Here is a 15,000-nt window from a genome sequence, read left to right as displayed (position 1 = left end):
ACATGACCGAGTTGTGCTGACGTTTTCACTTCCATGCCAATCATCCGGATATCAGCTTCTTTGAAGGCGGTTCGACGGATCGCAACGTCATGGTAAGTGGCAAGGAAAATCGGTACTCGTGCCTTTGGAGTGGGACGATAACGTTTCACCGTCAGCTGTGACGGGCAACGTCTTCTGCTAAAGCGTGAAAGGAGTGATCACCATAGTGTGTCCCGCTACTCAGAAAGCCTTTACGAATTTGCAATGCCTGCCGTCGTATCGTGTGGTCAATAGTTGGCTACCGCGCTCTGTTTGTAGCAGCGCGAATTTCCGAAGGCAAACTGAGAAATATACCGTGCACCTTACCATCACAAGTTGAATATTTCACCGATCATTTTATTCCTACCGTTCATGTGCGGGCGGTCTGGCTTCTTGCAAAGTAACAGTGTCAAATGCAAGAAATAATGTATATAACGTACTTATTAAGGAGCAAAATGCCTCTACTTTTTTTACGGTGATTTCGAACGATCTATGGATTACACATGCGGAATTAACTTGCTAAAAATGCGTGATAGGGTATTTGTTTTGTTAATGGTTTAATCGTCTTTATATTAAGGAATATACGGTGCCGTGTTGCTCATGCGCAGTGATTATCAGGTGGTTATCGAGAATATATATATGCGTTTTCTTATGGAATAAAGGGTCAGTTGTTAGTCTGCGATGGTCCTTGTTTACTTTTTTCGTTGTGACTTCGTGTGGTGTGCGCAGATTTTTCACTATCCTAAAGGAGTTAGCTGCTAGCCTTGCTTCGTATACCATTCTAATTTGTTGGTATCGCATTCATTGTTTCGCCCTTGACGGCGTAATTGGCCGAGAGAAGAACGAGCTATTTGAAGCTGTCTTTGAAAAGTAATTGTAATTTCTCTACCGCGTGCAGTGGCGCATTATTTGGCTCACATGTTTGCAGGAGCCTCGACCGCGAATCGGCAGTGTTTTCTGATCATGGTCAAAAAGTGTTGCAGGGCCCCCTTTAGCTCAATAACTCTATCTCAGAATCTCCATATATCCGTCCCTGTTTGGAATATTCATTATTAAAATGCCCACAGGTTTGTTTAAAAGTTTGATACCGATAGCTATCACCGACTCCAGACCATCAAACTTGGAACACTTTATTTATATTCCCTTTTAAACAAGTGAATACAGATAAAGTAATGAAGTGTTGCAGTTCTGCACTTGGAACACTTTATTTTGTACTCTCTTATGATATCACAAGGGCAGCCACAAAGAACAGGGCATTCGGCAATGGTTGTGTCTAGCCGTTATAGAGATAATAATTCATTCAAGTAGGTTCCTTTAAGGCGTCGAGATTGAACATGGGTTTAAAAATTGAAAGGTCAGAAATTGGGAACGTGCGTGGTGAGAGGGGCAGCTAGAATTTTTTTCGAGTGGGATTTAACCACGCGTTACGCATATTCGTGTATTTGTCTGCGCGCATATATATATATATATATATATATATATATATATATATATATATATATATATATATATATATATATATATATATAATATATATATATATATAATATACAGAGTGTCCCAGCTGTCACGCAGCACGATTTCAAAAAAAGAGGAAAGGCGTTACGCAAAGCGAGCCTGCTGCATATTGTTCCTAGTACACTGGAGCAGCCACTGCTGTTTTTTTTTCATTAATGAGGCTTAATTAATTAGTCATAACTATATTTGTAACTCGACAAGTACTCATCTAATTGTCAAAATTTCAGTGAGGCGTATGCAGGCATGTTCAAAGGACATCTAACTGCGCAATTTTAACAAGGTATACGTGCTCTTTTTTTTTTCCGGCTGATAAAGAAAGCCCGCGAAATATGAAAAATAACACGTGACTACGCTCCCACCCACAAAGGAAACCAGTGCCCTCAAATAAGCTGACTGCAAACAACCGCTTTGCCTGTTGTCCGTTGCGAGAGACAGCGTTCCGCATTTTGGCAAGGGTACAGGCCGGGCGCCAACGATATGCGTGCAATTTCGCTGGGATTCATTCCATTTGATAGTACGCCACAATCATTATTTATATCTCACGGCCGACTGTTCTGACTGATTACGCAGCAGGTTTTCTGATTACGGCCTGACTCTGTAAAACCAAGCGGTGCGTTCCTTAGGCCGGGGAGTGGCAAATAGGGCGATGCGTTTTTTTTTCTTTCTGCATTTTTTTCTTGATACTACTATCTACCTCATAGGGAGTCTGTTTGAGGGCGCTGGTTCCCGACGCGCGCAACAGTCATGTGTCACTTTTCATATTTCGCGGGCTTTCTTGATCGCCCGGAAAAAATGAGCGCGCAATTAGCACGTTGTTGAAAGTAGCGCAGTTAGATGCCATTTGAACATGTCTACACACGCCTCATTGACATTTTGACAATTAGGTGAGTACTTGTCGAGTTACAAATATAATTATGAGTAATTAATCAAACCTCATTAATGAAAACATAGCAATGGCTACTCCAGTGTGCTAGGAACAATGTGCAGTAGGTTTGCTTCGCGTAACACCGTTCCTCTTTTTTTAAATCGTGCTGCGTGATAGCTGGGACACCCTGTATATTGGACAACAGCGGGGCTGCGGGGGATTGAACCCCTCCCCCGGCTACGCCAGTGTGCTGGTCAATTAAAAATCATATCCAAATATCGTCGCACGCCGTACGAGATACAGCGCTTAATTTAAAGTAGGATCACACGGGCTTTTCTAATGGGCAAGTATGGCGCAGGCTATTTTTTTAGTGAGTTCGAAGTATGCAAGCAGACACCTTCGTAGAGGCGACAGCTGCTCCTTACACACAAATTCACACATTACGTGGAAGTTTACCTGTCTCCGATTGCATTTTCTTATCTAGAAATGGAGGCGAACGCTGCGCTTCAAGTCTTCACTCGCACTTCGAAAAATCTTTCGTGCGCGAGAGTTGTTTATATCGAACAAGATGGTGTAGTACAGCCTTTGGCATCTTCCGAAAACGCATAATGCGTTGTTCACGTTAACGCTGTCGACATAGACAAGTGAAAAGATTTCACCTTTGAAATAGCCGGGGTACTAAAGCATTTTGTATAGTTTTCTCAGTTTCAGTTTTTGCTTTCTCTCGGTTCACAGCATGTACGGGAGCCTTCTCTGAAAAAAGTACAGCGCTTGCAGTCCTTCTGAGAGCCCGTTAGACGCCTGCGGTGCGTCGCAAGAACGTTCTACGTTTGCTGCCACACTCGCACGTCGAATGAATCTATCAATATCGTGCAGATGTACGATACGCAGCCCTGAGCCTCTTTTCACGCGCCCTGCTGCTCCACGAGAAAAAAAAAACAGAGGGGGGAATGGAGGGAGGGAGGGGGGGTCTTTTCACATTAACTTCAGCGTAGGATCTAAATCACTCGATGCCTTCGACGACGCCTCTTCAGCTGGCAGTTACAGCTATTTTCGGTATTGTGACTATCGCTGAATGCGCATTCTTATACAAATCTATTCTCGCCGAAGCCGTGCGTGGCGTACGCAACGTCGGGACGTCGCATTCAATCTACGTCACGATGAATGTAAGCTAACCGGACGAATAAACGGTTCATCTTCTATTTACTGCAACCGCTATCCACACTCACAGTGCGGAACTTCTGTCTATAAGAATTACTTCGGCGAACTATATATGGACTGCAAAGAAGCAAAATGTATGACTCGCTACTCCGGTGATTCGGTGAATTTATTCGATTTTTGGCTAAGCAATGCACGCTCTCGCATGCTTCATGCCGTTTATAGGATGCTGAACAAGTAACGTTAAAGGCATAAAACTCATAAAGAACGAAAAGGTACAGGGTAGGAGCTGCGATGTTTCTCAATTCCGCACTTGCATTTTGCGCACTATACATCACACTGTCCGAGTGAACTCTCATGGCGACGTGTTCCTCTGAAGCGTGTACCCTACATGTTTGCTGGTACAGTGCGGACTAGAATGTTCATCTTTGCCCCTTCTAGTGTAGCGATATCGATGTCGTGATTCAAATACAGTTATTTGTGCTCCATACAACAGCGAGGCTCATTGTTATACCGTTATGCTCATTGACAGGGGCGTAGCCAGGGGGGGGGGTGGAGTTGTGGGGTTCAGAACCCCCCCCCCCCCCCGAAAATTTTCAATTTTGTTTGCGTATATATGCACGCACATATAGAAACGCACGTACGAACATCATAAAGTGTGGTTGAACCCCCCTCCCCCCGAAAAAAAATTTCTGGATACGGCCCTGGTGCTCAGTTTCCATTTGGCTACTCTGGTACGGATACAGAGGTAAGACTGTTCGCAGTCTTTCGTCACTTTCGTAACGTTTACGCAACGAACGCAGGCGGTTTACGAACGCGAAAAGTCTGCGTTGCCCATTATGCGCATGCGACGTCAGCAAATCGAGCGCGGCGCTTCGCGTACATTTTTTTTTTTTAAGCCGACAGCCTTAGATCCCTCATCAAACGCGAAATTTGACCATCGGCGTAAGCGTCCCGTGGCGTCGGGGACGAGTGATGCAAAAAATCATCATCACTTGATGACTTCATAGATCTCCATAACTAGTGACGTTATTGTGACGCCATTATAACGTCACTGTGACGTCACATCACAGATGACATCGTAGCTTGGTCAAAGGTGGTCCGATCTCGGAGGAAATTAAAAAACACGTTAGGTGGTTTTGAATGGAGCCTTCGAAGGGTGGCGGAGCAGAATCAGTACATCGACGGAGAAGAAAAAGATGGCTTTCGCCTTCCAGTTGTCTTAAGTGAATGCATAAAAGGCCCTGTGAGTTTCTTTTCTTTTGTTTTTCTTTTGTTTTGTTTTCTTCTTTTTGTTCTTTTTTTACGTGCGTTTGCATGGAGTCTTGCGTGACGCTCTCGTCGCTGTCGTCCCTTAGCGAAAAAGTGACATTCCATCGCTTAAAAAATAAAATCCCACGCTGTAGTGTTGGATTTCAGTAACTGGCCACGACAATAAACCTAAAGCAAAATAATAAATATAAAGCAGATGAAAAATGAACATGTTTACACTAGCAGTGTAAAGCTTAATAAATAGCGAAGCTGGTCCATCTTAGGAGCTTAACGTGGCCATCTTGGCTGATTTTAGGTTTGTCCTTGGCGTACACAGAGTAGAGTCGAACCACAGCCTGTCACAGACCTTGCACGAATGTCGAAACTCTAGCGCCAGAAACTCACGTGCAAACCTGGCTGTGGCACCCCCGGTAGAAGTGCGGGCCTTTCGTCGCTCGTACTCGGCTCGTGCCACGCCGGGCAAACTCGGCGCGGCACTGCGCGGACTGTCTCCGTTGGTGGACGTTGCTTGGCGGCGGCTGTTCCTCGTCTCATGCGCGGCTAGGCGAGGTTAAACTCGGGTGGTGCGCAGCTGTGGCGTCGGTGGTTACTAGGCAACGGCGTGGCGAGGTTTCTTGCGGGGAACAGCCGTTTTTATGTCGTGCTTAACAGCTTCGCTGTTAAAAAGGGGAAGCATGCATATACGTACATTTTAGAAAAATAGTATCCGTATCATCCCTCGTCGGCCACGTTTCGATGGAGGCGAAATACTTGAGGGCCGTGTACTTATGTGCACGTTGAAGAACACCAGATGGCCCAAATTTCCGGGGCCCTCCACAACAGCGTCCCTAATAATGATATCGTGGTTTTGGGACGTAAAACCCCAACAATTATTATTAAATATGCGTATCATACTGTTACCATGTATGTTCTTTCCTGAACGAGGAAACGACGACAGGATGGCTCCAAGAGAGGCTCCGGTCAACGATAACGTGTAAAAATTGGTCACTTATTTAGTATTCGATATTTGGACCATTCATTCATGAATAAAAACTCGCACTTTCCAGAAAAAGCGACTAACGCACTTTTATCTACCGAGAAATTGAAGCCTTGCGTGCCAAGATGGAGCCACATGTAGGTTGTTATACCTCCTTTTGTCAGAGAATTCTGCACAAACTTGCATCAAATTTACTACAGAAGCACAGAAATCTAGTTCAACGACGTAGACTAATACACCGATTGTTTTTTATCGGGAATAAAAGCACTAGACTGATATCAAAAGTGATTTGAAAGGTATACTGAACAAAATTTTTGCCACTGAGATTTTCAGCCAAACTTAACGATTGGGTGCTGAAATTGGTAGACACAACCTTCATTTCAGACAGAAACTAGGGTACAATAATGAATTTAAAGGGCCCCTAAACCACCAACAGACGCTCGCCTGCTCCTCTCCGTGCCTTTCCTCTATCCACAACAGCCGTCATGATTTCACCTGTATGATTAGGTGACGTCGCGAGCAAGAGACGCTGTCAGTGGGCGAACAAGAGCCTGTTTTATGGTAGCAGATGCGCGCGCTTCTTGCGTTGCCACCTCGGACGCTGAGGAAGGGCACTCGGAGAGGTGGATAGACGACCCGAGGAACGCAGCCTGGCGAAGGAAAGAGCGAAATGAGAAAGCGCGTGCAACTCCGCCAGCGTTCGCTGTAGACTCGTGCACAACTGCAACGCCACAACTATAGTATATTCTAGGCACTATACCACAACTAAATTTTGACCTCTGGGAGGTTTAGGGGCCCTTTAATGCGTGTTTCACAAACCGCAGCGTCTAGTGGCCGCACCGTGAACTAGAGGAGGTGATGTTTAGCGTCCCTGGAAACGGGCGTGCCAACAGTGCCAGATGGCGCCCGCGACTCTCAGACCACTCAGCTACCACTACGGTTCCTATAACCACTACGAACGGCACCGGCAGCGAACTGTGCTCCCGGTTGGGGTGGAGCCCATTAAAGGGGTACTGACACCTTTTTTAGAAGGCGAGTTTACTCTGCCATACAAATCTCCTGTATGCAGAGAAGGCTCTGAGCAAGGGTGAAGCTCAGCAAATGCTGATAAGATATATTATTTTGATATTAAAGTCAATTTTTCCATGGCGCACCTACTGACATCGACACTAGCTTGACGTCAGGCGACAGTACTAATTCTGGTGACTTCACGCAGCAGTCTGGATAGTTGTGATGACGTCAGGTACCAAAACTTCCAAGATGGCCGCTTGTGCGTCACCAAAACATCCAAAATGGCCGCTTGTGCGTCACCAACGGACTCATGGTGCGGAATGGCCGTGGAAACGTCACTATATAGTATGCGAGCACGTCACAAGAAGCTCATACCGTGTTGTGACGTCAGGGTACAGTAGGGACCGAAACTAGCTTCTAAAAGCATACTGTAATTACTTTTTCAGGGTGCACGCACGCTTAGCACTACCTTTTCTAGGCTCTTAAGGGCTTGGCCTTTCATTTGACGCAAAAAAACGACAGCTGAAAATTTTCGTGTCAGTACCCCTTTAAGAGTGGGGCATGTCTTAGCGCCTTTGTGGAAGGGGGAGAGCGGGAGATCAAGAGTGGTGGAGAAAGGGAAGTCGCAGGACAGGTAAACGTGCGCCCAGCATCCGCCGCGGTGACTTTGACGTCACGGCTCGCGCTGGCGTGCAGCCGCCGCGCGCTGACAATCCTCCAAAAATACAGCCAACTGTTCAAAAGTATGTGAAATAAACTCTGTTTTTCGGAACAGTCGTGTCTTCCGAGTAGAACTTTGATGTTTTCGTCATTTTCTCCTATTTTTTATTCAGTATCTGTTTAAGTGCCGCTCTGAGGAATGTTGCGGAACGTACAGTAATCGCTAGCGGGACCATTTTACAGCGAAAGCTGTTATCAGATCATTTCAACGGCCATATTTGGCGCCGTAGTTCCGCCGCCGCCGCCGCCGGTGTCCGTAATCACTATCGCTCGAAATAAGAAAAAAAAACAAAATAATAAAATATTTCCAGGATGGAACGGGGTTCCAACCTGTGCCCTCTGCGTCGGAGCCCAGTGTTGTACCTCAGAGCCATGGCGGTGCTTGCAACTGCCTTGCAAGAAGACGCTATACAAGCTTCATGTCCAGAAGGAGCCACATTAACATATCTAATTTAGTGTAGTATAAGAGTGAAATAACAACCACGCACCACACAACGCGAATTCTGTAACCAGGCGTCACACAATGCGAATTGCGCAACGAGTGGGCTGTTGGATGCTTCAAACCCATTACAAGGGGTTCTGCAATAATTCTTCATCGTCATCAGGCACAACAACAATAAAGTGCGCATAATGCCTTACATGTTTTTAGCGGGTACCACGGCTCTCCGTTGAATGACCAAAAAGGCATAGTGGCTGTTTGCCTACTTCACAGAAATTATGATGAGTTATAGCGTAGTGGGTTCCTCGCAAGTGCACTTGCATTGGTTGCCAAGGAAGCCCATAAGCCCATCATCCATTTCCTCAGGGTCTCAATAAAGTTCTTCCCTCCTCTCTCTTTCTCACGTAAACGTATGTTATATTGCATGGTGGGAGAGTGAAATAGCGACCGGGTGTCACATAATGCGAATTACGTAACTGGTGAGCCGTTTAAAGCTTCCAGCCCATTACAAGGGCTGAGCCACAATTCTTCATCGTCATCAGTCGTCACGTAAACAAAGTGCACATAATGCCTTGCATATGTGTACCTGGAACCTCGCTTCTGCGCACAATGACGAATAATGGCGTTGTAGGTGCTTCCCAACTTCACAAATATTGTGATTTATGGCGTAGTGGGTACCTTGCTGGTGTACTTGTATTAGTAGCCCCAAGAGAGTTTACAACGGGCTCTAGAAATGTCGCTCTTCCAGCTTTCGCTGTGACTGTGCTGCGCTTTCCGCGCAGGCCTGGCGTTTGTTTTTTGATAAGTCGGAACAAATGCCTTCGCGTAAAATGTATTCAGCTTTGTCGAAATTATCGTCCTCCTTTGAAAACGCGTGAATGTGTTGATGAAGGCTTTCCTGTAGAGCTAGCACACTTCACGGGAAGCAATTCTTATATTCCTTGCTGCGAATCTGCCGAATATAAAAAAAAGGTCACTGTTTGCTGTTCAGTTGAGGACTTCAAACTCATGATGTTCTCAATTCACTAATCGTCCCGTCGAAATTTTACTCCGGTTAGAGTGCGAGTAATCTGGTATCGTCCAAGACACGATGCCGTGCTCCCGAGCATCACTGGTTCAATGACCTTTCGGGTGCTACTCGCGAGTTCCTAGCGCCAGTGTGGTGTTACTTGAAGTGGCGTCACTGCTTGATTTAGCAGTGAACCTTCTAACAGTTATGAAATCGAAAATTACCATTCACCCTTTTTTTTAGCACAACGCTGCAAAGAAAATGATTTCTCAAAAAGAAAATTTTTAGCTGACGAAAAATTGTTCCTGGTACGGCGTTCAAACCCGAGACCAACGCATATTCTTTTCGGTCACCAAAACGTTTGGGCGCACGTCATGCAGGGGTGCATAAAAAAAACAGATGCATTCTGCTGAATAATGCGTGAGATACCGAAAGGTGCAATAGAGATTTCCGAGAACAGTCAGCATGCACGTATAAACTGCTGTTACCCTGCTTAAGCCGCTTTCCTACCTTTCACTTACAGGAATTTCATGACCCGTTAAAGCTTTAATAAAAATGTCTTTGTAATCAGAGAATGCATGCGCATACAAACCGCAGCATACTCATCGTAGGCAATAGCACCCACTTTATCCAGATCCTGCCATTTTTTCCCGTTTGCTTTATTTAGTGCTTAAAGATGTACACAACCATCGATACTGGCGCACATGCACGTATAAACACACGCATGCGCACGTGGGGACACATGGCAGCGTGTAAACATGTACCCCGGGTACATCTACGCGCAAGCGGCGCGGCATTTCTACCCCGAAATTTAGGCGTTAGCCAGTGTTGCTCTCACTTCCTCTACTGCATGGCTCATAAGATCAACGCTGTCCTGTAGCAGCCAGCGTGTATGCGGGCGCCAGAGAGAGAGAGAGCACGTGACGCCGTGACGGGGAAACAGGTGCGAGACGACAGCGCCGCTAATTTGAAACGGCGCGCGATTTACGGCGCCATCTCACGATGTGGGCATCCAGCGCGGGCATTTTCTCAAGCCGCTGGAGAGGTACACGCGCTAAGTCGAGCACATTTGGCGAGGTTACCTTCGCAGCGCATGTCGTGCCTTCAGGACCCCTATTTAATCAAGCCTTATCTAGCTCTTTTTTGTTCTTCCTTTCTTTTTTTATTTCACCTTGCTGGAAACAAAAGACTTGAAAAACGCTTGAACGTCGCCTTCAAGAGTAGAACGTGATAGCGTAATCGGGCCCCCTTCGCATCGCCTTCTCTTTCGTCAGAGAGGCTTCGCTTCTCGGCAGACACCTCAACCGCGCCACGAGGAAAGGAATGGCTGTACACGCAACCATAGGCGTGCGCACAGGGGGGGCAGGGGGGCGGCCGCCCCCCCTAATCACCTAAGAGGGGGGGGTCGCAAAATCTGCCCCGTACATTGACCCTTCTAGCCACCTAAGAGGGGGGGGGGCGAAATCTGCCACATACATTGCCTTAGTAGGGGGGGGGGCGCTGCGATGAGCCTTTGCCTCTCCCCCCCCCCCCCCCCCCCCATATGGGCAACCCTGCGCACGCCTATGCACGCAACATCTCACGTCTGTATAGGTTTACTGTTCAGTTGAGGACACCAGACTGATGATGGACTCAGTTAACTAATGGACGTATCCAAACCGTGGTGTGGATCCAGTAAGGGTAATTTCGCATCGTTCAAGGTGCCATGCTATGCGCCTAAAACATGAATGATTCAACCGCGCCGCGAGGAAAAGAACGACGCTGACGCCGGCACCGAAGTTTCTGAGACACAGGCTCTGCGACAGTTCTGCGACACGGGAGTCCCGAAAGAGGGGGTCCATGCCTTTTCCGTATGCAGTCGTGTATTTACGAGGCAACAGTACATGTGCATAACTTTTGACTGTAGCTGGAGAAAGAAATGTATTCTACGTCAGCTCTCGATAGCTACACATGGTCCCTTATGCTTACGCCTAAGGCAACTCGAAGGCGAAAGCCATCGTCTTCTTCTTCACTTTCTTGAGTATCATTCGTCCTAAACCCCACCCCTGCGAAAGCTTTCTAAGCCTAACGAGGTTTTTCACTGCCTCAGGGATCGGATGTATGCAATCTTTCTGCACCTCAAGTGCTCTTGCAGTGCCTCGGCAATCGGCCTAGCTTTGACCAAGAGACGATATCATGTGATGACGTCAACACGTGACGTCACGTTATGGAACGTCAGAAAGTTTGGTGATCTGTGACGTCATTAAGACATCATATGGTGACGACATGGCATGATGATTTCTTGCATCATTCGTGTTGAAGCCGCCGCTGACGGTAACTTTTCGCGTTTGATAAGGCATCCAAGGCTTTTGCCTCAATAAAACAATCCTTCAGAATGAAACGCATCTTTGTAGCGACAGGGGTTTGGGGTAAGGAAAGACCCTTAATTCTTCAAACCACAACGCAGCCCGGCGCAGCGTCTTGGGATGGCGGAAGAGGGAGTAGAACCAGCACCACAACGGTGGTCAAGTGACAGGGCGTTCGACGCCCACGTGAGAGACACTGAGTTCGATTCCCAGTGTCGCCGGGCACTCTCACATTTTTAAAGAGCTGTTAAGCTTTGCTGAACAAAAACTATCATCATCATGATCCGGCTCTGCCTTCTAGCGCGTTGCTGGGCCGGCGCGCGCTCTTTCCGTCCTCTTCTTGATCTTTTCTTCGCTACCAGAACAAGTGCGCCGATTTGTCCGTGTGGGGTGCAATAGTTCGGGCGAGAGAACGAGTACAGAGAGACAGAAAGAAAGAGGAAAAGACAAATAGAGAGAAAGAAAGGGAAGAAATACACAAAAGATAGATAGAAAAAACAGACAGCAATACAGAAAGAGAGAGAAAGGGACAGAAAGAAAGAGGAAGAGAGATAAAGAAAGCATACCGTAGCCACGTATAGTATAGTAGCAAGGAGGTGGGAAAGGGAAGTGAGGTGAAGACTGCGAGAGCAGGAGTGGAGAGGGTGAAGCATAGCATAGCCATGTATATAGTATAGTATACAAGGCAGTGGGAAATGGAAGTGAGGGTGGGGGGGAAAAGGTGGAGGCAAAAGAGGAGGGGAAAGGGTTAAACATAGCATAGACATATGTAGTATAGCAAGGGATGGGATAGCAAAGGGAACGTAGTCAAGAGTTCGACGAAAGTTCGCCTGGTCAGGTATCATGATGAGGATGTAGATGCGGTCACTGACCAAGTCAAGGTGAAAAACACAGACCAACAACACAGATCTGTGTTCTTTTTACCTTAACTTGGTCAGTGATCGCATCTACATCCTCATCGAAAGCAAAGGGAGGATGAGGAGGAGGCAAAGGAGGAGGGGCACGCCACCAATTCCGCTGCTTCTTCAGTCTTCGCACCACTATAGCACGTAGCTGCCCCAATTTTTCTAATCGAGAGAGGTACCCCGGCCTGCTGCTCAGCGGTGTTTGCACTAATGCTTCGAGAAGGTAACCTTTGTTTTCTGGCCGCTATGAGCAAGAATGAAAAATTTTAACAAATGAGGCATGTGCACCAATACGAGGAGCAATAATAATAGTATGTGGAGCAATAAAAGAATTGAACCAGCTTCGCTTCGCGGGCACCGACGAAACAGCGAAGATGGTGGCCTTCCCTTCGCCAGGCTAACGCATTCATATGTTTTGCGAGTCTTTACGATATGTTGTATCACCGCTCTTCATTAAACGCTCTTTGTTAAGCTTTGATGTGGTAGTATAGTTTTATTGCATTTTAACCATACCACTCTTATACACAGGTTTAGAAAGAAGCCTTCGCTTAAGATGCTCGGATATGTTGCATCACTGCTCATTATTGAACACTGTTTGTTAAGCTTTGAGGTGGTAGTATAGCCACCACCTTCTATAGCCACAAAGTATCACGTGACAGTGGTGTGACTGTGGTAAGGCGCACGCCATTTATTTGGCTAACTGTTGCCTTCTTCCTTTTCAGTGGAAGTTGTGTGTAGTGGGATTTACCCAATTTCTGCGAGACATGCGCCTTTATGATGATGATAGTTTTCTGATAGGCCGCAAGATTTCTGTGGCACATACCCATTTGTTGGGCTAACTGTTGCCCGCATTTTTAGCGGACCAGTTTTGAGTAGCGGGATTCACCCAATGTCAGTGGCGCATACCCGTTTATGATGCCTACAAGCGTCACCACGGATCCCAGACATGAAAGGCGCGACCAAGGACAGCTTCGCAGTTAAAATAATGCAGCCGAATTCTGTTCCACTCTCATTTCAGAAGCAAACACAATTCGTTTGCCGCCGCTTGTGACGTGATACCGCGACCTTTAAAGGGACCGACAACTGGCCAGAACGGGTGATTAGATCCTGGTGGAAACGAAAAGGCCGTGAATTATAGTGACAGATTCCAGAATACCTTTCGCGATCTGAGTAGGATTTATATTTTTAAATCGCGTTTAAAAGTAACAAAAACCGTTATGTCGCGCAGCCTAGCGCGAGCGCCATGAACTAGACGTATGCAGTCTTAAGCACTTTGTTGTACGTAGTCCAATACTTTTACACGCACCAGAACGAGGGCTGAAATTTTGAATATGTATGTTATTGTCCAATCCCGTTTGTTTCTAAGGTAAAAGAAGTAAAGTATGAGATGCGGCGCTGCTTTCGTGGCTTCCAGTGAAACAGAGCCTGCGGCGCATGCGCGCGGCGTCCAGCAGCGTTTCCCGCGTAGCTCGACTCTTGTCTGCTCTCGTCGTATCGGACTTTTGAAGAGTAGCACGCGAGTTTGCGCTGCTGCTCGCAAAATGCCATCGACTTACTGTTCTGTGGAGGATTGCTACCACTTCATGAACAACACTGCTGGTGTATCCCAACGTTTGTGTATCCTACCACTTGTTTCGTTTTCGAAGGCTTAGCTTGGCTTGGCTTGACTAAAATGTGATAAAGCGACCTGTGTACGGCCAAAGTACTTCTATAAGAAGCCCCAGAAAAACGCTATAATTATTGTAAAATAATTTAATAGGCTAGAAAGCAGTAGTCGCGGCACCGCAGGCTTTGCAAACGTAACATTGCCTTTTTATACTTAGGGCATAACTTGTCACCACTGCTGGCGTATAATTGCTATCGCGCTCACTTCTCACTGTTTGCAGCATGTGATATTAAGACTGCATAATCGCTGCAGATCGAAAAACTCTGATTACAAATGTTTTACGGCGTTCTCCGCGTTACCACTCCGTGATTAGAAGCTCTGACCGGTAAGCTTCCCGTTGCACTCAAGAAAACGGGTACCACAAAAGTTGGTTGTCGGTCCCTTTAAGTGTATTGTCTTAGTCCCAAAATTATGTGTGCCAAAAATGTTGGGCCATCCAACCTTTTCCGACTCATCCGCGACCACACTGGTGAAAGAAAGCTTTTTGATCAGGTTACGCGCGCGCATGTCAAGGCAGCAGGGCGGCAACCTGGCTGAACTCGTTCAAGTAAATGCGCAGTGAACGCATTGTGTGTAGCCCTCCTGGAAAAGGTGCATGTTCTTTCACGCGGAACCCTGTTTGCGGCAGCAGAAAGCGCGATGCTATACTCACGATGAGGAGAACGTGGCCTCTGTTGCACAGAAGCTGATAGCTCGACTCGAAGTGCTAGGCAAATCGCACGCCTGTTCTCACGGTTTAATCAAAGCAAATAGACCTATAGCGAAGTTTTTATACTGAGAAAAATGAGGAAATCGCGTAAATGTGCAGGCAATTTATCTAATATATTCGCTAATTAGGCACTACGACTAACGCTTAGATAGGAGGTTGTAATCTCACTGGGCCCATTTAAATGAGCTGTCTTGCCTTCTACAAAAAATTACGGACGATGATCTCTAATGCCAAATCTGAATGTATCTGTACGATGTTTCCATTCGGCGATACACTGAGGCAAAAAATTTGTCGGACAATAATGTACTTACAGTTACAGACTACTCCGTACTTTCATTTTTTTATTTCTTTCAAATGCTTATGTTGACTTTTATTGTATTTCTTGTTTT

At 46.4% G+C, this 15,000-nt stretch overlaps 1 protein-coding gene across 1 annotated transcript in view; it reads left to right on the top strand.

Annotated features, from left to right (window-relative positions):
* LOC119386692 (beta-1,3-galactosyltransferase 1) overlaps nucleotides 1-15,000 on the top strand; it is a 49,616-nt gene that overhangs the window by 284 nt on the left and 34,332 nt on the right. The window contains exon 1 of the mRNA XM_037653984.2: nucleotides 1-92. This exon is cut by the window's left edge and continues 284 nt beyond it. Within this exon, the coding sequence (XP_037509912.1) occupies nucleotides 90-92 (3 nt within the window). The 5' untranslated portion in view covers nucleotides 1-89. The remainder of the gene's footprint in view (nucleotides 93-15,000) is intronic.

The sequence above is a fragment of the Rhipicephalus sanguineus genome, chromosome 3 (genome assembly GCF_013339695.2).
Source record: "Rhipicephalus sanguineus isolate Rsan-2018 chromosome 3, BIME_Rsan_1.4, whole genome shotgun sequence".
NCBI classification, from domain to species: Eukaryota; Metazoa; Arthropoda; class Arachnida; order Ixodida; family Ixodidae; genus Rhipicephalus; species Rhipicephalus sanguineus.
This window is presented reverse-complemented; position numbering and strand designations above follow the sequence as displayed.